At 37.4% G+C, this 27,003-nt stretch overlaps 1 protein-coding gene across 4 annotated transcripts in view; it reads right to left on the bottom strand.

Moving 5' to 3' along the window:
- Nucleotides 1-27,003, bottom strand: part of IMMP2L (inner mitochondrial membrane peptidase subunit 2) — a 922,093-nt gene that overhangs the window by 795,287 nt on the left and 99,803 nt on the right. The window contains exon 5 of one of the 4 annotated variants that reach the window (XM_032643757.1): nucleotides 25,581-26,484. The exons of the other annotated variants lie outside the window; for them this stretch is intronic. Coding sequence (XP_032499648.1) covers nucleotides 26,448-26,484 — 37 coding nt within the window. The 3' untranslated portion in view covers nucleotides 25,581-26,447. Of the gene's footprint in view, nucleotides 1-25,580; nucleotides 26,485-27,003 lie in introns of those variants that run through there. 4 annotated transcript variants of the gene reach the window in all.

The raw sequence follows: 27,003 nt of genomic DNA, 5'->3' as shown, positions 1-27,003 counted from the left end.
AATGGCCCTCTGCTCCCAATATAAATTTTCATCAATGCCAGGATATTAGACGAAATAACCCTGAAACCAGCCGTCAGATTAAGGATGGCTACAAGGTACATCTCTAATCTTCAGTAGTGGCCTGTGCTAAGTAGAAGGCCCAGATGTTCCTTGCAATGTATGTGTAGCTACCTCAAAAAATTGCCAGCTACCAACCAAAAAACTCTGGTACAAATAAAGTAGGACTGGATGCATCTAATGAAGCACATAACACTGTAATGCTGAATGTAAATACTAACAAAATTTTCTAAAGTTATACGCAAGCAGGTCCTTTGTAAATCATAGGAGGAAAAGTGTTTTTAACCTTAAGTTTTCCCATATAATTAACCGCTGCTACCCAAGCAAATCCTGTGAACTGAAAAGCCAAACTGAGCTGGCATGGTCCTAGTTATAATTACCATTTAAATACAACAGAACAAAAGCCTCTATGTTGACAAGAACATCAAAGCGGAACACAACCATCTAGAATATCTCAATTACACATATGGCTTTGGAAGTACTGAGGGTTTTTCACTTCACTTTTCTTTCCAGAACATCCAACAAAACTTTTAAATCAGTTAGTGAAAATATATACATGTAATAGCATAGATTTTTTTTAAGATGGAGATCTGAACATTACCTCATTCAATCCCCTTTTAAAAGTGAGAAGATGAAACCTAGAAAGTGCGAGTCACACAAGAGCACACACTATATTAAACAAAAATTTTCCTCTGTTAACTATTTATACCTATGCCCCATAACATAGCTCATTTTTCAAATACAACAGAATAAGTTATTTTGTGAGTCTATCCAAGTACCAGGCTACCTTCAAAACAGTATTATGACCACAGTCACCAGAGGAGGAAACCTGAGTGGGCTGGCAAAGGACGCAGAGGACACAATCATGGAGAGCTTAACGGTGTGAACTTAATTCCCAGGAAACCTGGTAAAACTTACTTCCCAGGAAACCTGAGCACGTAGAGCTCAAACATGTATCAAGTCTCCTCTGAACAGTTCTCAGTATGAGGACATCTTAGTGTACTGTTTTACATTCCTTCCCAGTCCAAGCTTCACACAACAGAATTCTCAAAATATCTAAGTGGGACTTCACAATCTACTTTTTCAAATGTTCTGACACAATACTGAAAAGGCTGAAATTATTAAGGTCTCAAAAGCTATTGGGCTAGCCAAAAAGTGCCTCTGGGTTTTAAGTAAAAATGAAAGACACATTTTTCATTTTCACCAAGAACTTTACTGAACAATGCAGTCACCCTTTTGTTCCACTACCTTCTGCCATTTTTCAGGCAACTTCAGAATTCCATCTTCCCAAAACTTTTTACCTTTTCGAGCAAAGAACTGTTCCAGGTGCCTTTTACAGTCTTCCAGGGAATTGAAATTTTTTCCATTAAGAGAATTTTGTAAAGACCGAAATAAATGGAAATCCAAAGGTGCAATGTCTGGTGAATACGGCAGATGAATCAGAACTTCCCAGCCAAGCTGTAACAGCTTTTGCCTGGCCAGTAAAGAAACATGCGGTCTTGCGTTATCCTGATGGAAGATCATGCGTTTTCTGTTGATTAATTCTGGTCGTTTTTCATCAAGTGCTGCTTTCAGTTGGTCTAACTGGGAGCAGTACTTGTTTGGTTTTCCAGAAGGAGCTCATAATAGAGGACTCCCTTCCAATCCCACCATATACACAACATCACCTTCTTTGGATGAAGATTGGCCTTTGGTGTGGTTGTTGGTGGTTAATTTCCCTTGCCCCACAATCTCTTCCATTCCACAATATTGTACAGTATCCACTTTTCATCGCACGTCACAGTTAGTTTTAAAAACAAAACACTTTCGTTACGTTTCAGTAGAGAATCCCATGCAGAAATATGGTCAAGAAGTTTTTGTCGCTTAACTTATGTGGAACGCAAACATCAAAGTGATTCACAAAACCAAGCTGGTGCAAATGATTTTCAATGCTTGATTTGGGTACTTTGAGTATGTCGCCTATCTCCAGCGTGGTAAACGTTGATTGTTCTCAATTAATGTCTCAATTTGATCGCTATCAACTTCAACTGGTCTACCCGACCACGGAGCATCATCCAGTGAGAAATCTCTAGCACGAAACTTCACAAACCACTTTTGACACATTCGATCAGTCACAGCACCTCCTCCATACACTGTGCAAATCTTTTTCTGCATTTTGGTTGCACTTTTACCTTTCTTGAAATAATAAAGCATATGCCAAGAATGTTGTTTTCCTTCCATCTTCAATATTAAAATGGTTACACAAAAATTCACCAATTTTGATGTCTTTTTTAAATGCACAGCTGTCACAATAGAATCTAACAAAATTGTTTTGAAAGAGTTAAAAGACAACTAAGTGCTACTAGAACCATCTTATGGAAAAACCCGAATGAACCTTTTGGCCAGCCCAATATTATATTTAATTCAAATGTGTTCAGCTACTACCTATTTTCCCTCTATTTTTAAATGTGTGAATCACTGTAAACATTCTAAAACTTATTTTCAATTTTTTCTACACAGGCACAATGGAAAGAAGTGGGGGAATTAGAAGGTGAGTTATTTGATTTTCTAATTATAAAGGGAGGAAATTTTTAAATGCATTATAGATGTGAAAATTTAAGTGTAAAGAAAATTGTGTGTGCATCTTGACAGTATCCAACTTTGAAAGATAAAAAAATGTTTAAATAAGCTTTTAAATTACTTCTTTGTAAATATTAAAGGTATAGCCTTAATTTCTATGAAAGTAATTCTTAAATGCAGCCGTTTAATAAAAAAAAAACAGTTCCCTCATCACTTGGGAGAAGTTTAAGTTTGTTATTTAATTTTGTTTCCCTACTATCTGACTCGAATTTGTTTTTTTCCATTAATTATAAGGTCCTTTCTCTTATGTTTTAAAATAATCTGCATATTCATATATCTGTTAATACACACACACATTTCTATTGCAGCTCAGCTAATGTGCTGGCAAACATGTGTATGTATGTACACACACACACACACACACACACACACACACACACACACACACACTAGTTTAAAGCACTTTAGGCTTCAGAGGAGCAATACCATACAAGGTCATGGCAAATAAAAAGCACAAATTTGAAGACTAAGAATAATGAAACTTTAAAGTACAAACAGAGAACAGGAGTTCAAGCACGCTCAAGATATTATTAACATTTTCAAATGTTAATAATAAAACTCAATAATTTGAGTTTTAGAGCTCAAATTAGATGATCCTTTTTGTGGAGTGCTGAAAGAGTAGAGGTTGGAAAACAGAATTAATTGAAGAAAAAGGAACAACAAGAAAACAAAGTAGGAAAGAAAGGAGGAGGAAATGCAAACTGATTTAGTATTAAAGGAAGAAATGCTATTAAACAGACCAATTGCATAAAGGCCACAAATTAATAGAGCTTAATTAGAGATTGAAACACCATATTGCCAAAACAAAATGCCTGAATGCTACTTAATCAAGAAAGAAATCCTACATTTTCTCTGGATATATCACTAGTAGCATAAGAAATCAGTAAATACTTTTTTTAAAAGGAAGGCTTAAGCAGAAGAGAAAATATATAGGTCACAGGAAATATAAAACTAATAGTGTCTTTCCATACAGACTTAAAACAATTCTAGTCACTAATGGGCAGTGGGTCTGAGGAAGGAAGATACTTCTAGGAGATACTACATTCTTATATTATTCACAGGGCAGGGATCCATATTATTTTGTTCACTGACCTATCCCAAGTACCTAGAGCAGTGCCTGACACATAGCAGGTACTCAAAAATAATGAAGAAAGGGACTATTACTTTGCCTGAGGCTCTATCTGTAACAAATCCCCCATCTGGGGAAACACTTACTAAACCACATGCTGCTCCAATTCTGATTACTTAATTTGCATTTGACTTTTCTCACCCTCTTGTCATTATCATGGGTAACAGTCTGTTGCTACAACAATTGGAAGTGATATCTGTACAGTACGGATGAGCACAATACTTCTGTTCTTGGCTGATTTCATTTTATGGCTATAAAAACTCAAAGCATCTAATCCTTTAGCTTGTTTCCTTTATGCCTTCTCCCCACCTTTACAATAGATCTACTCCTCTGAATTTTCCCCGATCAAAACAGTCCCTCAATGATCTCCATAAAAGCCCATTAGTAAAAAAAAAAAAAAAAAAAGGTAATTAGGATGAAATTAAATCATTAGGGTGGACCCGAATCCAACTTGACTGGTCTCCTTATAAGAAGAGTAAATTTGGAAGGATTCTTGTGCGCAGAGGAGACACCAGGTGAAGACACAAGGAGAAGTCAGCCATCTACAAGGCAAGGAGAGAGGCCTCAAAAGAAACCAACATTGCCAACACTTGGATCTCAACTTCTAGCCTCTAGAACTGTGAGAAAATAATTTCTGTTGTTTAAGATCAAAAAGTTCAGGGGCTTCCCTCATGGCGCAGTGGTTGAGAGTCCGCCTGCCGACGCAGGGGACACGGGTTCATGCCCTGGTCCGGGAAGATCCCACATGCCGCGGAGCGGCTGGATCTGTAAGCCATGGCCGCTGAGTCTGCGCTCCCCAATGGGAGAGGCCACAACAGTGAGAGGCCCGCGTACGGCAAAAAAAAAAAAAAAAAGTTCATTAGTAATAGATTCATAGACACATTTGTGAATCTATTTAACATATATAAATAGATGTTATGACGTATTACTGTAAATGTATTCAAATTAAGTTGTAGCTTTATTTGATGTCAAATCCTGCCTTAAACTGATAAAGTACATATAGAGGTGAAGGCTACCTACAGGACATGATGAAACAAAGATGACTCTTACTATTAATACAGACTCAACTATCTGCCCTTGAGTCAGTAAGGGACAAGAAAAAAAGACTGGAGGGGAGCTGCCACTAGTGCACAGGATAATTTTGAGCAGTGCAGGTATTAACTGATTGGCTACCTCCTACCAACGTCTCAAGCTAACCCCAAATCACTCTCACACCGTAAAGCCCAATCATTCCTGTTCTTTTAAGTTGTGGAAAGAAAAAGCTCTCTAAAATAACATTCATTTGTAAGTGATTAATATACAGTAGGCACTCAAATATTTGCTAAATAATGAATCAATGAGTACTTCCTTGTGGTTTGGGAAGTTCAGCCCAAATTAAATGCCAAATTTTTAAATGTAAAGTGTTATGTCTCAAAAATGTATATTACCAATTGATAAATAAATGTGTCTGGATACTCAATAAGAACTTTATGCATTCATATATTCAACACAAAGACAATTTTATAACAATAAATTGAAACACTTTGGCTTTGAAGTAATTCTCAAGTGACAATTTATGCTCAGTCATATACCTACCAGAAAATGAAATACCTGTTTCCAGAACTAATGAGTCAAAAACAGTAAGAAGGGCTTCCCTGGTGGCGCAGTGGTTGAGAGTTCACCTGCCGATGCAGAGGACACGGGTTCATGCCCCGGTCCAGGAAGATTCCACATGCCACGGAGTGGCTAGGCCCGTGAGCCATGGCCACTGAGCCTGCGCATCTGGAGCCCGTGCTCCGTAACGGGAGAGGCCACAACAGTGAGAGGCCTGCGTACCGCAAAAAAAAAAAAAAAAAAAAAAAAGAATCTGTTGTTTATATCTTTTCTAAGAAACATTTCTAGAAACTATTGCTAGAATTTTTTAATTTGTACAGTTTCATTATTAAGAATTAATTCTTGGGACAAAATATGATTTTAATTAGCTGGGCTTTAACAAGGTATGTGATCAGTAAGTATGTGTCAATTCTTAATTTACAAGATTTTTGTTGTTGCTGTTTTTTGCGGTACGCAGGCCTCTCACTGTTGTGGCCTCTCCTGTTGCGGAGCACAGGCTCCGGACGCGCAGGCTCAGCGGCCATGGCTCACGGGCCCAGCTGCTCCGCGGCATGTGGGATCTTCCCGGACCGGCTCACGAACCTGTGTCCCCTGCATCAGCAGGCGGACTCTCAACCACTGCGCCACCAGGGAAGCCCTATGTGTGCTCTTTTAATTCTCCTGTGAACAAACTGTATTATCTTACTGGTTCCCTCATTATTTATGAGCTAGACAAAGTCTTTGACACATTCATTTTATATTTGAATAGGACTCATGATTCTTTTTAAAAGTAAACTTTAACAGAGTCTGTAAGTAAACATACAACTTTTGAAATGACATTCACTTTCCATGAACACACCTTCTTAAAATTTCCTCTAGATCATTAGTCATCTCATTTAAATTACTCAAGCTAAAATAACATAGTATGCTTAGTGAACCCAAAACACCAGCATTATATGATGTACCTTTATTATGTACCACCAAGAAAGAAAAAAAGCGACCAAATATGACACAACACTTTCTTATCATTTACTACTTGTTTGTTTTTTAAAACTTTGTCATATATTCCACTGCTCTGCTTCCATGCCTTTATATATGTACAATTTATCTTTCCAAGGCCAAATCTTAGGATTTGGAAATTATGGTGGTACCTAAAATACACTAAACTCAATTAAACCATTGACACTATAACCACATTCACACATGCACAATGAGAAGTTCATCAAAACCACCAGACAGCCAACAAGGAACTTAAAGAAGCTATCAATTTAAAGATGTGTCTTAATTTCAGATATATTGAAATATGAACAAAAATGTACATTTCAGAAACCAGAAAAAAACTTATAAATGTAAAAATATTTAACACAATTATAAATGACAAATAGCTTAGAATCAGAAACCCTAACATTAGATGGTCATCATTTGCTTAAATATTAGCGCCAGTATAGTCCATAAAGATTGCCAGCAATGTATGAACCTTAAAATTGAGACCCAAAATCTCAGTGAAGCCAAATAATCCTTTAGAGGTAAAAATAAAAGATGAGGTCCTTGATTGAAGCACAATTATTCAATCTCTTGCTGACTCAAAGAGTAGTAATAGTGCTTTGGTCTCTAGTAGAAGAACAAGAAAGATGTTACAGCATAAAAGGTATGGTTTAAAAAAAAACACTGAAAAAAAAAAAAGAATTACCCCCATCCTTCCTAAGCAAATAATCTTCCTCCTCCTTTTTGATATACTGCTGACATTCATTTCCCATCTTCAATCTAATATTAACAGTTTGTAAAACTGCATTATAACAACAATCTCCATCAACACACAGCTACAGCTAGTTGTAATCTCCTTGAGCATAAAAGGAGACAAAGTCCTGTCTTGAATAGTCAGGTTTGTAACTTGGAAAAAGTACCTATTATTCTAAATACTTATCAAAGATATCGATCAGACTTCCTGGTAAATTTTACTTAATTTTTGGCCTTTCATAATATGTTACAAAAGTTTTGTCTCCTTTATTACTGGGGTCTGCAGTACTGCCTGGAACGTAGCAGTAGTCGTGAATATTGGTAAACTTAAACTTGATTCTTTCTCACAATAGCTTGATTTTCACAATTAATCTATGAAGTAAGTATGGCAACAATCATGACTCCCATCCCATACATGAAGAAACTTTACAGAGTTTAGGATTTTGCCCAAAGTCACACCATTAGTAAGTGGCACCATCAAAACTGAATCCCAGGCCCTCTGACTCTGAGTCCTGAACGTTTCTTACTATCACAGACTCCATGTCCCCTACCTAGGAGCTGTCCTTCCTTCTCTTCCCTTCCTTTAGATAACAAATGGTACTTGCCCTATGGACATGGCTTGCTCAGTTACTGACTGAAACCACATCAGTGAGTTCATCATTACTCATGAGGAAATTCTCGACCTAGTTACACCAGCATTTTAGCACTGATACTGTAAAATTAGGTACAGCCGAGTCTATTGGAAATACCTAATACTGACAGATAAGGCCAGGTTCTAGTAGGACTAGAACACTTAATTTTCCTGTGCCTCAAATTCTTCATTTGCAAAAGTGAGGTAAAATGTAGAGGATCCAAGTCTTTCCCTAATCAAAAACCTAATATTCTAAAACCTTACCAGTGATACCAAGCATATCTTGCTAATTTTTACTTCTTAATATTTAGCCTTTCGTAATGTGTTCAAAGAAAAGGAGGAAACTATAGAAACCTAGCCATTAGATTCTATAGTGGGAGAAGAACATAGAATCCATCAACAAAAATTTAAATACATTCCAGCCATACTACCTGACTAAGAAACCTGTACTCATTTAAAACCATGAAGTTTTGAGGATAAAAGAGATCTACATAGATACAAGTGTTACAGCAGCCCTTCTGGGTATACAGTATGCCGTTACATTTTACTAGCTTATAGCATTTTTTGTACATGGCAAAACTACATTTTTCTCATTGCAAATGCCCTAGTTCTTCCCACAAAGTTATTGTAAAGTCTTCAAATGTCACTCATTTGTCCTTTAAAGCAAACAAAGAAAATACTCTGTGTCATGAAAAATGGTCACCATGTCCTCTAGTTGCTTCAAGATATAGCATATAAATCACTGAGTTGCTGAATAGAACCGTACTACCCAGATATTTTTGCCTAAAAGATTTTTAAGATTTCTCACCTTTTGCTTTTCTCTTTTACATCTTACAGACCACTTAATCTGCTCTGATCTCAGAGATACCAATTATTTTTTCAATATGTGAATAAGGTTGGTATTTTTGACCACTTGGTTAGCATAAAGCTTGGAATGAATTTTCCTTGTATGAGTACTTTTTCTTTGCATGAGTAAATGTCTATTAAGATGTAAATTATTTCTGCTTAATCACTTGGGCCTTTTACTAAAAGTAGTTTTAAAATGGACAAAAAACTTTGGTCAATTTTTATGGAATGGCATTATTACCATCAATAATATGATATGCTTCTATTTTAATAAGTAACCTACCACGTACCGCCCTGTTACCAAAAAAAAACCTGCTTGAAATGACCAATAAAATTACCCCCCCAATCTCTTTCTCCTTTGCCTCTCAGCTCTATTTCCCTCCAAAAAATTCTTTCCTTAAAAATTTCCCAAAACTCCATGTTTTTCTGGTTCTCCAGTCTCTCTGATCTTTTCATCACTTTCTTCAGGATCCGTTTCATCCTTTCTCCCTCCACCACTTACCTTTGATTCTCTGCCTGCATTCCTCTTCCTCTTAGTTCACTTCTTGGTAGCTCATCTACTTCCCCAAGATCAATTAACATTTCTATACTGATGAATCCCCAAAGAACATTTTTAGTCCTAATCTCCAACCAATCTCTGATCCCAGATTTCCAGTTGCCTTCAGGATATGTCTACATGAATGACTCAATATCCTATTAGAATTTAAAACGTCTAGCTTCTCTCCATAATCCTCACCCCCCTGTCCATAAACTCATACTTGGGGACATCTAATCCTTCTATGTAATCCTAATAATTTAAAGTCCTCACCGTCTTGCCAGTCCAAGCCCAGAATCAATTATGTTACCTGCTTTATTTAATCACAGGAGGCTAAAATGGTCACCAAGTTGCCACTTAAAATGTAACAACTGTTTTCAATACTAACTGATGAGCTCAGAATAATCTATGAGTAAATTTTTTATAGTTCACTATTTCCCTACTGGACATTTGTTTCTAATTTTTCAGTATATATAAATCAAGTTACAATATTTATCATTACACATAATTTTGTATTTAAGAATATCACTTTACCATAGCAATCCAGAAGTGGAATTATGGGGCCAAAAGACAGAAGCATGGTTAAGATTCTTGATTAATACTGACAAGCTGATTTCCAGAATAGTGCTGTCACAAGAATGTTGGTTCCAGGACAGCTGAGATATTGTTTGTTTTGTACGTATTACAGGCATGGTAATACAACAATGAAGAGCAAAAAGGACTCAGTTTAGTTAAATAAATTAATCAACCAATCATACCTATGAAAGTACTCACAAATACTTAACATTCTTTTATATACTCACTATACTTTTCCACTTACCCTTAAAAGTGACCATGTCATTTGCTTTGACCAATAAAATATGAGCAAAAGTGACTTGTGATATTTCTAGACAAAAGTTTTAAGAGCCATTTGCATTTTCATATTTTTCCCTCTGTCACAGCAACCAAAATGACAGGCAAAAGTTTCTACTACTTTTATTATTATTATTAATCATCATTATTATATTTTATATGGTAAAATGTAGTTTTCTTCCTTAAAACATATCCCCTTTATTGAGCAGAAAGTCACAGGGAACTCCCTTACAAAGAGCTCAATGCAAAGAGGCCCTTTGATAGGAGGATTTGCAGGTGTACAGTCCCCCCTAAGATAAAATGTGGTGCAATAAAGGAAATTGCTAAAACCTAGAAGGCATCGTCGAAATCAAGCTGACTTGGAACATCAGAGAATTCTAATCAAGTTTTGATAGATTTCAGTGAAATAAAAATGCTTCATAGCATGGCTCTAAGATAGCTTTACTGCAGCTCTACAGGCTCCAAAAAGGCAGCTAGAAACCAGGCAAAATGCTTCATGTTACAATTCAGCTGTATGGGCTGAAATGTCACCCCAGCATAAGGGTAGAGGGGGTAAAGGAGAGAAGGCAGCCAGAAACTCAGATGTAAAATGTAACTCAATATATTTCAATTGCAATGAATAAAGCAAACAGAATAAACATATAAAGATGTGGGCATGTAAACTGAGTTTCTAAAGACATTTTAACTGCTACTATCTAAATCCTATTAGATAAGGAATATTTCTTCTACAAATACAGCTAAACACATTGGAGATTACAAGTCTTAGTGGCAATTTCAAGAGCTACAAGGAATTAGAGGAAGCCCAATCAGAAATGAGAACCAAGTTTAAGGCCAATCAACATTTCAGAAGTTAGAAGAATGGGTATTTTATCATTTTTTTGTTTGAATTTCGTAAATAAAGGTGTTTGTGGGAGATTTAATAAATGTTTGCCTTCTCTCCTTTTTTTTAAGTGGTAAAGGTAGAAAAGTTAACTAAGAAAAGGAAGGAATGAGAGCAGTCAATTGCAAATTTTGCAATCCAGAAAAATCCTATTAATATCCTTTTGTGACGGTATCTGTTCTTATAATTAGGTCCCACAATTACCATAAATGCTTAGAGCCAGGTAGTATGATTATCAAAAGCCAAATATGATGTTCCTTATTTTTAAATCACAATTCAAGTTTATTGTATTTTTCCCATCATAAAACTAATTAAATCAATATAGAAGATATGGAACATACTGAAGAGCAGACAAAAGGGAAAATAACCCACAACACTGTGATCCAAGTAAATCATTATTTCATATTTGGTCTATTTCCTTCTCATGATTTCTCCAAGCCAAGTTTTTCCTTGCTTATTTTATTCTATCCACTTTTTCAATTCTCATCATTCAAATGTAAGCTTTTACTCATGTTACCTACAACTGTTCACAGGCTTCACTTTAATACAGCATTCCATCAAATGGACATCTTACAATTTATACTTTGCCTTAGTGCCAGATAGTTGCTCTCAATTTCTTCCACCATTACAAATAATTCTGTAAGGAACACAATGGGTATAAATTTTTTCAATAATTTCAAATTCCTGTATTAGAATATATTCCTCAAAACTGAACTACTTATCAAAAACAATAATCAAAGGGCAATATGATGTCTGGGATTTGTAACAAAATTATACAGGGTAACAAAGTAGATGGGAGTTACAGATGAAACAAGATTGTATATATTTAACATTTTCCAGAACAGTGTTCAAACAAAAAGCAGATAGCATCCTGAGGGAGAAAAAAGTATATTTTATATATATATATATGTATATATATATACACAAAATTATGTAATATAGCAAAGTGAAAGTTTAAGGCTCTTTCTGCACATTGCCAAACTGCTTCCCTAAAGGGCTGTAATCATTTTTACTCCCAACATATAGCTTAAGGTTTTATTGTGAAGTCTTTTTAACTTTGAAGTCTTTGTTTATACATTGACTTCGGTACATCTCTCCAACCCACAGAAATTTTTTTCTATTGAGATATGCTACTGAGTTTTCACTTATTCTGGACACAGGCAATTGCTTTTTTGATGCTCTGTTGTTTATCATGCAAACATGGTCTTATGCAGAACAAGAATTGGTAACAATGATTTACCTACAGGGATGTTTATCATATTGTTTGTTGTTTACCTCATATTAACAAGAAAATGTTGGTTCAAAAATGAATTAGGAATATACCAACAAGGCATAATTAATTAATGCCCCAAAATTAATTATTAGGATATTGAAACCTGTAAATTTATAGTGACAAGGCTTTTCTTACCTAAAAATTCAGTGATACAATGTCTAGATACACACTTTACCTGTATGGCCCTAGCTCGGACCTTGCTAATAAAGTTTCGTGACCTTGGTCAAGGCTCTCATCTCCAAAATCAGTTTTACACTAGCTCATTTCTAAAGTCTTTGAACTCTATGATTCTATATAAACTTAAAAGAAATGAAAAACAAAGTTGGTCAATAAGAAACTTTATCATGATATACAGTATATTAGTTTCCTGGCGGAGTTGTAACAAAGTACTAAGAACTGGGTGCCTTAGAGCAACAGAAATGTATTGTGTCACAGTTTTGGAGGTCAGAAGTGTGAATAAAGGTGTCAGCACAGCAATATTCCCTCTGAAGAGGCTAGGGAAGGATCCTTTCCAGGAGTCTCACATAGTTTCTAGTAGCTGCAGTTATTCCTTGGCTTATAGATGGCCATCTTCTCCCTGTGTCAACAACTTCTTCTGTGTATGTCTGTGTCCAAATTTCCCCATTTTATAAAGACACCAGTCATACTGGATTAGGGCTCAGCCTTACAAGCTCAGTTTAATTTGATTACCTCTGTAAAGACCCTATTTCCAAATAAGTTCCACATTCTGAGAAACTGAGGTTTAGAACTTTAACATATGTTTAGTTGGTTTTCTTTTTTTGGTTTTTTTTGGGGGTGAGGGGGAGGTTGACACAATTCAACTTATAACAAATAGCACACTGGTTAATCTGCTGCCCTCCAGATCCACTTCCTGATCGTTTCTGACTTCTACCCCAGAGGCTGACGTCTGTGAACTACATTACCCAAGCTTCCTTGACTTCTAGCTTCCAGCTGGGTTCAGCCAATGGGAGGCACCTGCAGGAGATCACAAGCTAATAGAAAAGAGAAGGTGGGGAATTTGTCACCCCCGACCTCCCACCAGGACGCTGTTTTGGGAGTCACTACATTCAGTCACTCAAGGTCCCAATTCCTGTCCACTGGCCCCTCTCCCATGCTTCCAGCTCTCACCAGTACAGGTAATTCCATTTCCTCTCCTTGACCCTCTGGCATAAGGCTGTCATGACTTCCCACTGTTACTAGTCCTTGAGTGCTTCAGTATTTCTTCCCAGTTGAATCCTGCCCACCCCTTTGTCAACAGCCCCTTCATTAACCTCTCTTCATCACCCTCATTCATGTACCATCTGTTTCTCACCAAGACCCCATCTGATATATTGGGATAAGCCACTTCTTTACTTCAGATGATCTACATGATTTGTTTTTCAAAACTCTAAACAGAAGTGTAACCTCAGGCATGGAGGCCTCCAATCGATACTTAAAATAATTGGTAGTAAAGGTACCACTCTGTATCATATACACATTTGTGACTCTTTGGCACTCGCTCATTTCTATCTTCCTCTAGAGAAGCAGTATGACAGAGGTTAAGAGCATGGATTGTGGAGGCAGACTACTCCACTTTGACTCTTGCCTCCACCACTTACTAGACTGTGTAAACTGAGCAAATTACTTAACCTTGCTGTATGTTAATAAAATGGACATAAAAACAAAAGTATACAGGTCATAGGGTTGCCACGTGAGATAGACATCAAATTATTGATACTTACATTAATTTTATGGTAACTAAATCAATTAATATAGATCAAGTGCTTAGAACAATGCCTGGCTTATACAAGTGTTTTGTATTAGCTGCTATTACTATTATTAACTTTTCCTTTGATGTTTTGTGCTTGATCTATGCTTTAAGTCAATCTAGCCTCATCATTTTATGTGGACCCCACCTGCCCAGTCAAAGGTATGTAAGGAATATATAAAAGCACAGCCAAGCATGTAACTTTTACTACCAACCTACCTGTCCTTCAAAAGGGCAATAAGACCTGTCCCTCCTGCTATACCTGGCTCTCTGACCCCTGTGGCAGAACATTTTAAATCGTCAGGATTTTTATTGCCTTAAAATTCATTTTTGATGACTTCACGTGCTGTCAGACAAGTCTGTGACGTTCATCAATCCCCCACCTGGGCTACTCCAGGCTACAGGTGAGACACCACACTCCACCCCCTACCCCAAGCTCTACTCAGCCTTTTAAACAGTTATCAAACCCCTCCTTCAGCCAGAGACAGCCCTTAATAGTGATTTTCATCCCAAGATGTATATGCTTGGTTTTGTTTAATTGTGGAGAAGATGTCACTCCAAAAGGACATGAAAAATCATCAAATTCAGTAGCATTTTAAGAAAGGGTTAAGTAATTGGGGAGGGAACCTGGGAAAAGAAACCCTCATTGATCTTTGCCAACTATAAGCCTTCTTTTTAAGTTAAAAATAAACAAAAAACTTTAGAAAATATTCCATTACTTGACTTAGCCAAACACACCTCAACTGCAATAACTAATTTGCAAAAAGTGTTTACTGTTACTGTATAAAATGGCTTTGAGATACATTTAAATGTACTGTATTTGTGTTTATATAAGCACTTATTTACCAATACATCAAAATATCTTATCTACATCCCAAGAAAGCTTCAACTTAGAAATGAGGGTACTAGCTATGAGTCGAGTGGTAGCTATAGAGTTCATTGTTATAGAAGCAGATGGACTGGCTGGCTGACTACGTGACTACGAATTTGGCAGAAGAGCCAAGCGACCAAGAGCACAGCCCTGAGGTGAGAAGGCTCTGGTCCAAATCCTCACTCCCACATTTACTAAATGACCTTGGGCAAGTTAAAACCTCCGTGGGCCACAAGTTCCTTATTGTAAAATAACTGTTCTTACCTCACACGTCATTGGGAAGATTAAATGACATAATATATACAAAGCATTTAGAACTCCTGACACAAAGCCAGCCCTCAACCACTTCTAATTCTACAACTTCCAACTGTATATAAATAGTCCAGAACTATGTAGTTCCATAAAAGATCATTTTTATAATATTCCAGACAGCTCTTCCAATTATTAGCTGAGAATCTGGGCCGGTTCCTAGACTTCCCTTAGCCTCAACGCCCTCATGAGTAAAACAGGAATTAGTTTCAAGGGCTTCTTGTGATGTTCAAATGAAACAATGACTATATAAAGCCCAGGATGAGTACAATGTATCATTCTCATTGTTACACCCTAGTCTCTAGAGGAGGAAGAGCACGTGGTGGTGATAAGGAAATCATGAGGGATCTACATTTCCCAGTAATAGATCCGTAAGTAACAGGAGAGGGACTACCCGAACGTCAACCATTTTATTCATTTAACATCCTCATGCTTAATCCTCCACAGGAAAGCTGGCACACAGTCTGGGGGGAAAAACACATTTTTTTCCTTAAAAATTAACAGCAAAATGGCACAAAGAGCTTAAACTTTGGAGTCACATTTGAGATAAACCCAGCTCTGTCACTTACTGGGTAAATGGAACCAAGCAAATTATTTCTCCAGGCCTCAACCTCTAAACTGAAAATAACAATAGCTGCTTCATGATATTATTTGAGAACTAAGAGGGATAATGTTTATGAAGTATTTAGCAGAGTGTGTAACAGATTGTATGTGCCAAATAAATGGTAGTGACTTTTTTTTTTTTTAAAAAAAGAGATCATTTTTACTTTAAAGGAAATATTTTGTTGCAGTTACAGTTTGGGGCTTTTTTCTCCTACTTATGAGTCACAGTGCTCATACTTTAGCACAATATTAGTGATTTTAGAAAATAAGTTTTCACTGATGACCCATGTTTACATTAAAACAATATGCTGAATCCTGAGTTCATGTCTAGACTTGCTTGAAATTACAGAGATGAGAAGGTTAATTACCATTTTAAATATAATGATTGGCTATTACCTTGTTTTCCTTTTGAGAAAAGGGCAAAACAGTTTTACTATATGCAAAAATTTTCCTGTTGACAATTTATTCATTGCTGTTTGACCTCTAGTTTTCTTTCAAATCAAGCAATTAGATTTTAAACCAACTCCCATGAAATAGCAGCAAAAATGACTTCCTCAGCATATTTAGTACTTCTTTAAGGTCTCCCAGAAGTAACACCTTCCAATTAATATTTATCCATTTCCTCCCACAGCATCAATGACTATGCTGCCTAAGGGAAGCCCATTGCCAGCTAAGGCACGTGAGGTTAATAATAATAGGATTGGGCTGGATGAAATAACACATTGCATTATAAAGAACTAACATTTCATTCAAATGAAATATGCTAGGAGAATAAAGAGTCCAGAAGACAACCAATTGTAAAAATATTAGAAAATAGGTAACAATTAAAGTCATTCTTTCTCAACCCAACCAGATGTACTAACTGTCTGAGTTACTTTCTACTTACATTAGTATTACCTCAGGGGATCTATTGTTTTCCTGTAAAACTCAGCCAAGCTGTGAACCTTAACTAGGATATTTCTCTACATTAGTTTCCAAGTACAGAAAGTACATCTGCAAGTAAGACATACATCATTCATTGTTTCCAGGATGCTATTAATTCTTGCTGCTCGGAAACTGAAATATCTATACAGGGCTTCTTTTACAGGGAAATACAGAAATCTGCTTGTTAACCTAGCTATGAGTATCACATAAGCATACCATATATTTCCCCATTTCTTATGAGTATATGAATGCTGTCAGGCCATACTATCCACACTTGATGACTAGTTTCTTCCACTAATCGTCAAGAAGACTAAAATTTCATCTTTAAATTTAGGCCTTAAAGGTTTTCAGAGGGGAGGAAAATACTGAAGAGAATGTCTAGAGTTAAAGATAGAACAGTAGCCTAGGATTTACATGCCACGTAAGAAGAGGACAAATGGAATCGCTGTAAGTTTCAAACAGGAAAACAGTATTATCCAACTGTGTTGGTAAGAACTCTGGTAGCAATGTCGAAAATGTATTAGAGGAAACAGAGTCAAAGTAAGAGGCACCAGGTGGGATCTTAGCAAGGGTGAGGGGGACATGAAGTGAAACACTGCAAAAAAAGTGGAAAGAAAAATGTTCATAATGTATTTCACAGGTAGACCCAAAAAGATTGTGTATCTAATTGCATATAGATGGTAAAAAAAAATTGGCAGAAGTTAAAGATTATGGTGAAGTCTCTAACTTTGACTTCTGACCAAATATGGCAAAAATGTCAAGAACCAAAATAGTAACACGGAGGAAGAAAACAAGTTTGGTATGGAGCAAAGGCTAGGTTGGGAGAATCCACAGAATATCATCATATAGATATGTCCAATAAATAGCTAAAAGTACAGGCACGATTCTCTGGCAAGAAGTCAAGGACAGAGGGCAAACGGAAAGAAAAGAGATCCAAGAAAAGAATCAGCAAAACAGAGAACTCAAGGAAGAACCAAGAAAGGAATGTAATATGATGAGAGACAAGGAAATTTCCAGGAGGAAGTATTTACAGCACCTGAGTTCGCTATGGCATCACGAAGCATTCATATTGTGGCCATTGTATTTAGCACTGAGAAGGTTTGGGAATTTTTTCAAGGAGTTTCTGTCAATTACTGAACACAGAAGTCTGATTTCATAAGTTAAGGAACTGAAGAGAACTCAGGTTACTCTTTCTGGATGTTTGAAAATAAAGAGAAAATGTGCCCATTCAGCTCTAAATCCTGACAGATTCTAGGAAGGGCAAGTCTGTCACTACTGAATAGAAAAGGGGAGAAAACAAAAGGAATTAAAGGTGACTCCAAAGTTCCTAAATTTGATTGATGGGTAGTGATTATGAGGATCCAGCCACCTCAGATGCACAGTCCAATACAGCAGCCATGAGCCTCCGTGAGGCTACTGAGCGCTGGAAGTAGCGAGTCCAAGCTGAGATGTGTTCTCTGAAACCCACACCAGATGTTCAAGACTTAGCACTTCAAACACGGTAAAATGTCTCATTAATAGTTTAATATTAATTACATATGGAAATAATATTGGGGATATACTATGTTGAGCTGAAATATATTAAAATTAACTTCACCTATTTCTTTTTACTTGTTAATGTGCCAAGCAGACAATTTAAAATTACACAGAGCTCACATTATATTGCTATTGGACAGCCCTGATCTAGAGAATGAACACTGGAATTGGAATAAGGGCAGGATTCAGAAAGGTTCTGTCGAAACCAGCCTTCTGAATCACATTAGGGTAAAGTTTATGAAGAGGTCACCCAGGACAACTTCATGATGGTATAACTTAAGAAACTAAGGTCCTAACTGATTAGGTTGCTTACTCAGGTCCTCTGGCTAGTTAGAAGCAAAACCCAAACTATAACTCACCATGGGTATTACCTCTATTATTCCACCTCTTGAAACATCAGTGAAAATTTAAAAGTTTGAATTAAAAAAAGTTAACAGTAGCTGGGCTGTTATATACATCCATCTCGTTCTATGCCATGTCCAATAAAATCACTTGCTTGTAGCAAAAAACACAACCTCCAAACATATTAAAATCATGACCTCAATAAACAGTGTCCTATGTTCACCGCTCAACCCATATTGTAACTAATCTTTTAAGGTATCCATGCTAGGTTTTGCTTTTGTTTTGGACATATACTCTGAACAACACAACTCCACATTAAAGACAGTATCATCCATTCAAGCATATGTCTCTTAAAAAATAGTTTTAAGAAAACATTTGAAAAAGCTCAAAGAATTCACTTCTCAACTCTTGCGTTGTTGTCTGCCATTCAAGATTGGTAACTCACTAAAATATCAGGGCTTTTTATACTCATGAGAAGTTAAAAATTACTAAGTTCAAGGACTTCCCTGGTGGCGCAGTGGTTAAGAATCCACCTGACGATGCAGGGGACATGGGTTCAAGCCCTTGTCCTGGAAGATCCCACATGCCGTGGAGAAACTAAGCCCGTGCGCCACAACTACTGAGCCTGCACTCTAGAGCCCACGAGCCACAACTACTGAGCCCGCATGCCACAACTACTGAAGCCCATGTGCCTAGAGCCCATGCTCCACAAGAGAAGCCACCACAATGAGAAGCCCATGCACCGCAACGAAGAGTAGCCCTCACTAGCCACAACTAGAGAAAGCCTGTGTGCAGCAAGGAAGACCCAACACGGCCAAAATCAATCAATCAATAAATAAATTTATTTTAAGAAAGAGGTCTATTTTTAAAAAATTACTAAGTTCAAAGTATAACTACAGTATATATTAATATATATTTCAAATTCTTGCAGAATTTAAAGTCTGACTTTGCCCAATGAAATCTTCAAAGCTCACTCAACCTCTATGTTACAGGTCAGCCACAGTTTCAGGATCTCCAATAATTATAACCAACCAAAACTCTCTGGTTGTAATTTCTTCAATATTCCAAGCGCTATAAATCTGTTTAAATTTCACATGTAAAAAAGGGCACAATTAGGTTTTTAATGACATTTTCTTTTCAAGCTAATTTTCCATGAGAAATTGAAAAATAAACTTATTGCTTTAAACTGTACATAGTACTTAATTCTGTGAGATAGTTTCTTAAGCTATTAACTACCAAAATTATGATAGTTATTTTCATTGTACAGTTATTGCTCCAAACTACAGTGCTGAAAAATGAAAAGATTAGGGAGCATGTTTATTTCATTCTATATATATACACCCTGCATTTATTTTAATAAAACTACTATTGGTATTCCAAAATGACATTATTGAGAGAAACAAAGAATACCAGCTTCCATTTCTTGACTATGTGCTATCTCATTGTACCACACTGATAAAAGGCTGATAGAAATCTAGCTAATGGAGTCAGGCATGCACAGAGCAACTGTGTTTTCCAAAGAGGTGTTTTCAATTCTGAACCACATGTTTTCGTTTCTTTGCTTGCTGTTTGTGACCGCTCTTCACATAACTGGAGTTAGTGTATTCATCTATTTTAAAGGTATTCTATTCCAGATTCCTATATGGCAGCCTGTCCACTGGCTGCTGTTAGTTCCCAGAAGTACACATCCAGGTATCTCATTTAAAGCAGAGCTTCAGCACATTTTTAAAAGACTTTTCCAGTTTTCCCTGCTTGTACTGGCCTCCTTCAGCTTACTACACATACTAGGTGTTAGGTGTCCCACTGTCATCTACCATAATGCAGCATGGTGTTACAGACAGACACTGCTCCTTCAGTGCTTGCAGACCCAGTCACAGTGCTGTTTAAGTCAACCTGCTCCATAAAAAGAGTAACTTGCAGTTCACGGTGAGGAAATCACATAAATATCTGTGGTACATTCAGTATCAATACTCAAAATTTTTTACCACAGGCAACGTTTTATATGCCTTCAGTTGGTATAGAGCCTATAATCTACTATAAAGGATTTTCTTTATTTCCTTAACTCTCAAAGGATCACTAAGAGATAAGGTCACAAAATTCAAGAACGGTCTTCCATTTTTCACTGCTAGCGAAAACGTGGCCACGTTTAAGACTTGGCTGGTACAGACTAACACATGATTCAGACGTTGTTACGCTCCCATGAAGTGAAGCTTTGACACCTTGTTCAAGATCAACAAACCTACTTAACCACTTCTCCCACACAACTATTAACTCTGGCCTCAGAACTGTTACACATGCCATCTCTGAAACTCTCGCTTCTTCTCTGGTCAACCATGGACCACCCCATCTTTAAAATCGGATTACAAATTCACACCTATTTTTCTTTCAGCTCCTCTCCCTTCACTAACTCATTACTTTCAGTATCATATCAGTGGTTGTTCATGTGGCTCAACAAACTCACACACCAGGTGTGCGGATAGAAACTATGGAGAGAAATTATGTCTGCTATTTCTGCTGTGCCACCTGACAACATTTACCACCAAACCATTTTCATAGCATAATTTTAAAAATTTTAACTGTAAGCCTGGATGTGAAGTGTTTGCCAGTTTTCATGATATAAACACTCCCACCATGACTGACTTCAAGCGACAAAAATGAAGTTGCTGAATGCGGGAATGGGAACATGTAGGCAAACTGACTTTTGGGAACCAGTGCAAAGCACTGTACCATGCTTGGCACAATTGCTGATTTATTGAATATCAAGCTTCCCTTCTAATATGCCCACCTGTTACATTTTTGACAAGTTTCAAAAATGTCTCTTTTCAATTTGGCTCATTCTAGACACACCTATCCAGTGGAATAGTAAGTTCCATGAGGAAAAGTGCTTTTCCTGTCTATTTTCTTTACTGCTGTATCACAGTAGATAGTTCTGTACCCAGAGTAAACACCTGGAAAATATTTGCCAAATGAACAAACTCTCAATAATTTAAATATAAGAAAATACTATAAATATCCAATAGAAGCTGTGATATGCCTCCCATCATAAAATAAATTTAACTTACACATGTGGGAAATAAAATCATAGAGAAAAGAACTGTAAAATTAAAAGTTACCTTAAAATTATCAGGTGCAATCCCTTCATTTTATTAAAAAGGAAAACCTATCCACAGAAGTTAATTGACAAATTAATTGACATAAAGTCTCACAGTGCCAGAGTGAGCCTAGAACCCAGGTCTCTTGGTATCTGGTCCAAATCTTTTTTGGCTAGATAATCATTAACTGCCCCTTGGGTTATTACCTATATGAGCTATTAACCTGTTGGGAAGCTGCTAACATTATGAAAAGCAGATTTTTTTCATTGGTTTTCAACATTAATATACAGTGCAGAACTGCATTTGATATACTATCTAATAAAAGAAAAGCCAAGCTAATCATAAGATATCAGTGACAAAGAGAGACTAATTATAAAGTATAGTTCTCTATATATCAAATGACCTTTTTCTCAGCAAAGCATCATAGGAGCTGAGATTAGCTCAATTTCTATATTCACAACATCTTTAAATTTGGAATCATCTATGAACTTAATTATCTTAGTTATTATTCCCTCTAGCTGATCATTAGTACAGAGGTCATATAAAATTAGTCCTTATATTGATTCTAGAAAGATTCCAAGATCTTCTCTTAATTCAGAGGCATAAGAAGCTTCAAAAATGGCCAAGAATCTACCAACATTTTAATAAGATTTCATTTATATATGTTATACATACAATTATACATATGTTATATATATATCTTATTGGGCTAACTAGAAGTGTATCTCAATTAAGGTCTTATTAAAAACACATAAGTAAAAATCCCAAATATTGTCTAAAGAAATATTTTTTCTTCTAAAAATCATAATATCCTGTACTGAATTTCTATAAATGATTCAAGTAGGTTGACAGTCTCTCAAGCTGTTTCTATTATGAAACAGATAAGTAGAACCCAAATGTAAACAACTAACCAATAACATATACACATAGTGAAAATTACAGTATTTTAATAAATTACATGTTAGATATTTTTCTCATGAGAAAGTCTCTATTTCATTATTTGCTACCATTTTTAAAATCCACAAAAAAATAAATGTGCAAAAGAATCATAACTCCTTGAAAATGACTAAGAACAACACTCCCTCCATTTCTAGAGCACAGTGAATATTAGAAGATAATTTCAGGAGGTTACGTTCATTAGCCAATATTCCCCTAACACCTAAGGCAGTTCTCTGATATTTTTCAGTATGATCTTATTACTGTCTAATTATCCATATTGCTTTTCATCCTTTTTGTTAAACGGAAATTCACAGCAGTTTAACCTTTCATTCAGAATCATTAAATACACCCCCCTTCACTGATAATTGGCCTCTCTTTTTTATTTTTATACTATCTTTATTGGAGTATAATTGCTTCACAATGGTGTGTTAGTTTCTGCTTTATAACAAAGTGAATCAGCTATACATATACATATATCCCCGAATCTCCACCCTCTTGTGTCTCCCTCCCACCCTCGCTATCCCACCCCTCTAGATGGTCAAAAAGCACCGAGCTGATCTCCCTGTGCTATGCGGCTGCTTCCCTCTAGCTATCTATTTTACATTTGGTAGTGTATATATATCCATGCCACTCTCTAACTTCATCCCAGCTTACCCTTCCCTCTCCCTGTGTCCTCAAGTCCATTCTCTAAATCCTACAGCCAGTTTCTTAAAAGGACTTTATTTGAATGTAGTGTCTCTGAGACTGTCCTCAATTCTTTTCATTCTTTTTTTTTAATCTGCTCTGCTGTAGTTATTTCCACTATTTTATCTTCCAGGTCACTTATCTGTTCTTCTGTCTCAGTTATTCTGCTATGGATCCCTTCTAGAGAATTTTTAATTTCATTTATTGTGTTGTACATCATTGTTTGTTTGCTCTTTAGTTCTTCTAGGTCCTTGTTGAACATCTCTTGTATTTTCTCCATTCTATTTCCAAGATTTTGGATCATCTTTACTATCATTACTCTGAATTCTTTTTCAGGTAGACTGCCTATTTCCTCTTCACTTGTTAGGTCTGGTGGGTTTTTACCTTGCTCCTTCATCTCCTGTGTGTTTTTCTGTCTTCTCATTTTGCTTAACTTACTGTGTTTAGGGTCTCCTTTTCACAGGCTGCAGGTTCATAGTTCCCATTGTTTTTGGTGTCTGTCTCCAGTGGCTAAGGTTGGTTCAGTGGGTTGTGTAGGCTTCCTGGTGGAGGGGGCTGGGGCCTGTGTTCTGGTGGATGAGGCTGGATCTTGTCTTTCTGGTGGGCAGGTCCACGTCTGGTGGTGTGTGTTGGGGTGTCTGTGGTCTTATTATGATTTTAGGCAGCCTCTCTGCTAATGGATGGGGCTGTGTTCCAGTCTTGCTAGTTGTTTGCCATAGGGTGTCCAGCACTGTAGCTTGCTGGCCGTTGCGGGGAGCTGGGTCTTGGCGTTGAGATGGAGATCTGTGGGAGATTTTTGCTGTTTGATACTATGTGGAGCTGGGAGGTATCTGGTGGACCAATGTCCTGAACTTGGCTCTCCCACCTCAGAGGCACAGGCCTGATGCCTGGCCAGAGCACCAAGACCCTGTCAGCCACACAGCTCAGAAGAACAGTGAGAAAAAAACAAAGAAAGAAAAAAATAAAATAAAGTTATTAAAATTAAAAATATTAAAAATTTAAAAATGTTAAGTAATTTAAAAAAAAGAAAGAAGAGAGCAACCAAACCAAAAAACAAATCCACCAATTATAACAAGCGTTAAAAACTATACAAAAAAAGGAAAAAAAGACAGAACCCTAGGACAAATTGTAAAATCAAAGCTATACAGACAAAATCACACAAAGCAGCATACACATACACACTAAAAGAAAAAATGGAAATATATATATATATACATATATATATATATACATATATATATATATCTTTGCTCCCAAAGTCCACCACCTCAATTTCGCATGATTCATTGTCTCTTCAGGTATTCCACAGATGCAGGGTACATCAAGTTGACTGTGGGGATTTAATCCGCTGCTTCTGAGGCTGCTGGGAGAGATTTCCCTTTCTCTTCTTTGTTCGCACAGCTCCTGGGGTTCAGCTTTGGATTTGGACCCGCCTCTGCGTGTAGGTCACCTGAGGGCGTCTGTTCTTCGCTCAGACAGGACGGGGTTAAAGAAGCTGCTGATTCGGGGCTCTGGCTCACTCAGGCCGGGGGGGAAGGAGGGGCATGGATGCGGCGTGAGCCTGCAGCGGCAGAGGCCAACATGATGTGGCACCAGCCTGAGGCGCGCTGTGCCTTCTCCCGGGGAAGTTGTGCCTGGATCGTGGGACCCTGGCAGTGGCGGGCTGCACAGGCTCCCAGGAGGGGAGGTGTGGATAGTGACCTGTGCTCGCACACAGGCTTCTTGGTGGTAGCAGCAGCAGCCTTAGCGTCTCATGCCTGCCTCTGGGGTCCACGCTGACAGCCGCAGCTCGCACCCGTTTCTGGAGCTCGTTTAGGTGGTGCTCTGAATACCCTCTCCTCGTGCACCCAGAAACAATGGTCTCTTGCCTCTCAGGTCCAGACTTTTCCCAGACTCCCTCCCGGCTAGCTGTGGCGCACTAGCCCCTTCAGGCTGTGTTCACGCCGCCCACCCCAGTCCTCTCCCTGGGATCCGACCTCTTAAGTCGGAGCCTCAGCTCCCAGCCCCGCCCGCCCCGGCGGGTGAGCAAACAAGCCTCTCGGGCTGGTGAGTGCCGGTCGGCACCTATCTTCTGTGCGGGAATCTCTCCGCTTTTACCTCCGTACCCCTGTTGCTGCACTCTCCTCCACGGCTCCGAAGCTTCCCCCTCTGCCACCCACAGTCTCTGCCCGCGAAGGGGCTTCCTAGTGTGTGGAAACCTTTCCTCCTTCACAGCTCCCTCCCAGAGGTGCAGGTCCCGTCCCTATTCTTTTGTCTGTTTTTTCTTTTTCCCTACCCAGGTACGTGGGGAGTTTCTTGCCTTTTGGGAGGTCTGAGGTCTTCTGCCACCGTTCAGTAGGTGTTCTGTAGAAGCTGTTCCACATGTAGATGTATTTCTGATTTATTTGTGGGGAGGAAGGTGATCTCCACGTCTTACTCTCCACCATCTTGAAGGTCTCCCTGGCCTCTTTATTAACTGATTTCCCCCCTTGATTTACTACAAATCTTTTTGTACGCATTTTGTTAATAAATTATTTACCTTCTTTCAACTCAACACACTGTCCTGTTAGCAAAGCTTTCCTATTATTTCTTCAAGTTCTTACTGCTCTTTAAAGATGCTTTAGAATAATAAATTTTTATATAACCTGGAATATTTTAATGATTCATATTTAATTCTATGGTACAATTTATGTGAGACATACTACTCACACTTAAGTATTTCCTATTGTATTGTCTTAGTACTCCACGGTAACTTTCCCACAATCCAAATACACAAATCTTTGCAATGTAACTTATGACCTCTAAAAACCACAGTGAGCCGTATTACAATTATCACATCCGTAGCCAAATCAAACTGAGTCAGCCTCTCTGTCAGCAATTTCAAGAGCTATACAATTTTTAATAAAGTGCATCCTATACTTATTGTGCCTTCAGTAAATATCAATGTGACCTCTGAATGTGAGTAAACCTGTCACTAGATTATGCAGAGTTATCTTTCATAATAATGGGACATTGAGGTGTCTCGTTAATGTAAATAAACAATTACCAAAAAAAGAAAAAAAAGTATTCCTGTTCTTCTTGGAAAGAATGTTTTCCTTAACTCCAAAACACTGATAAACTTTGGTGGCTATTGCTTTAAGCCCTTTCCTTTTCTTATCAGCAACAGACACATTTCCCAAGAACTGCCACCCCCTCTCCAAAACAGTGCCTTTTTTTTTTTGTAAAAGGGGGAAAAAAAAAAGTGGGAAGGTAGCTACTGACCTTAGATCAAATAAGGTGATATTTAAGTTTCATTTTGAGATTTCTTCCACATTTCCAGGACCTAAGCTATGAAACAGAATATGGGATCTAGGATCATTTCTTTTCTAAGAACAAGTGCATAGTGTTGACTGGTGGGAAATGCATCTGAAGTTGACAAAAGAGACAGAGATAACCAGAACAAGATTAACCATTAGAGCCAAAAACTCAACTCCCAGAATAAACAACAAGAGATAAAGAAATAAGATTTCTATAGCTTTCTTATTTTGAATAATTTTAAACAGAAAGGAAAGGATTTTGTGCTCATCCTCTTGTAAAATACCTGCCAACTTTTAATTTTTTGATTTTCAATAATTTCAACCTTAATAAGCACTATTCATCTGATCCCTTTGACTAAAACAGCTCTGGTGTTCAAAGTCTCCCTACCTATTTTAAAATTTCTGTTTAATGTACCAACATGGCTTCTCTTCTTTACAAAAATCAATTTTGACTCCAGCTTCAGAAGTATGGAACAATATTTTTTCAATATTCTGAGGGATTGATTCTTATGTCTAGCTCTCTAACAATTCCATCTGGATTCTAAAACTA

The sequence above is a fragment of the Phocoena sinus genome, chromosome 9 (assembly GCF_008692025.1).
Source record: "Phocoena sinus isolate mPhoSin1 chromosome 9, mPhoSin1.pri, whole genome shotgun sequence".
NCBI classification, from domain to species: Eukaryota; Metazoa; Chordata; class Mammalia; order Artiodactyla; family Phocoenidae; genus Phocoena; species Phocoena sinus.
This window is presented reverse-complemented; position numbering and strand designations above follow the sequence as displayed.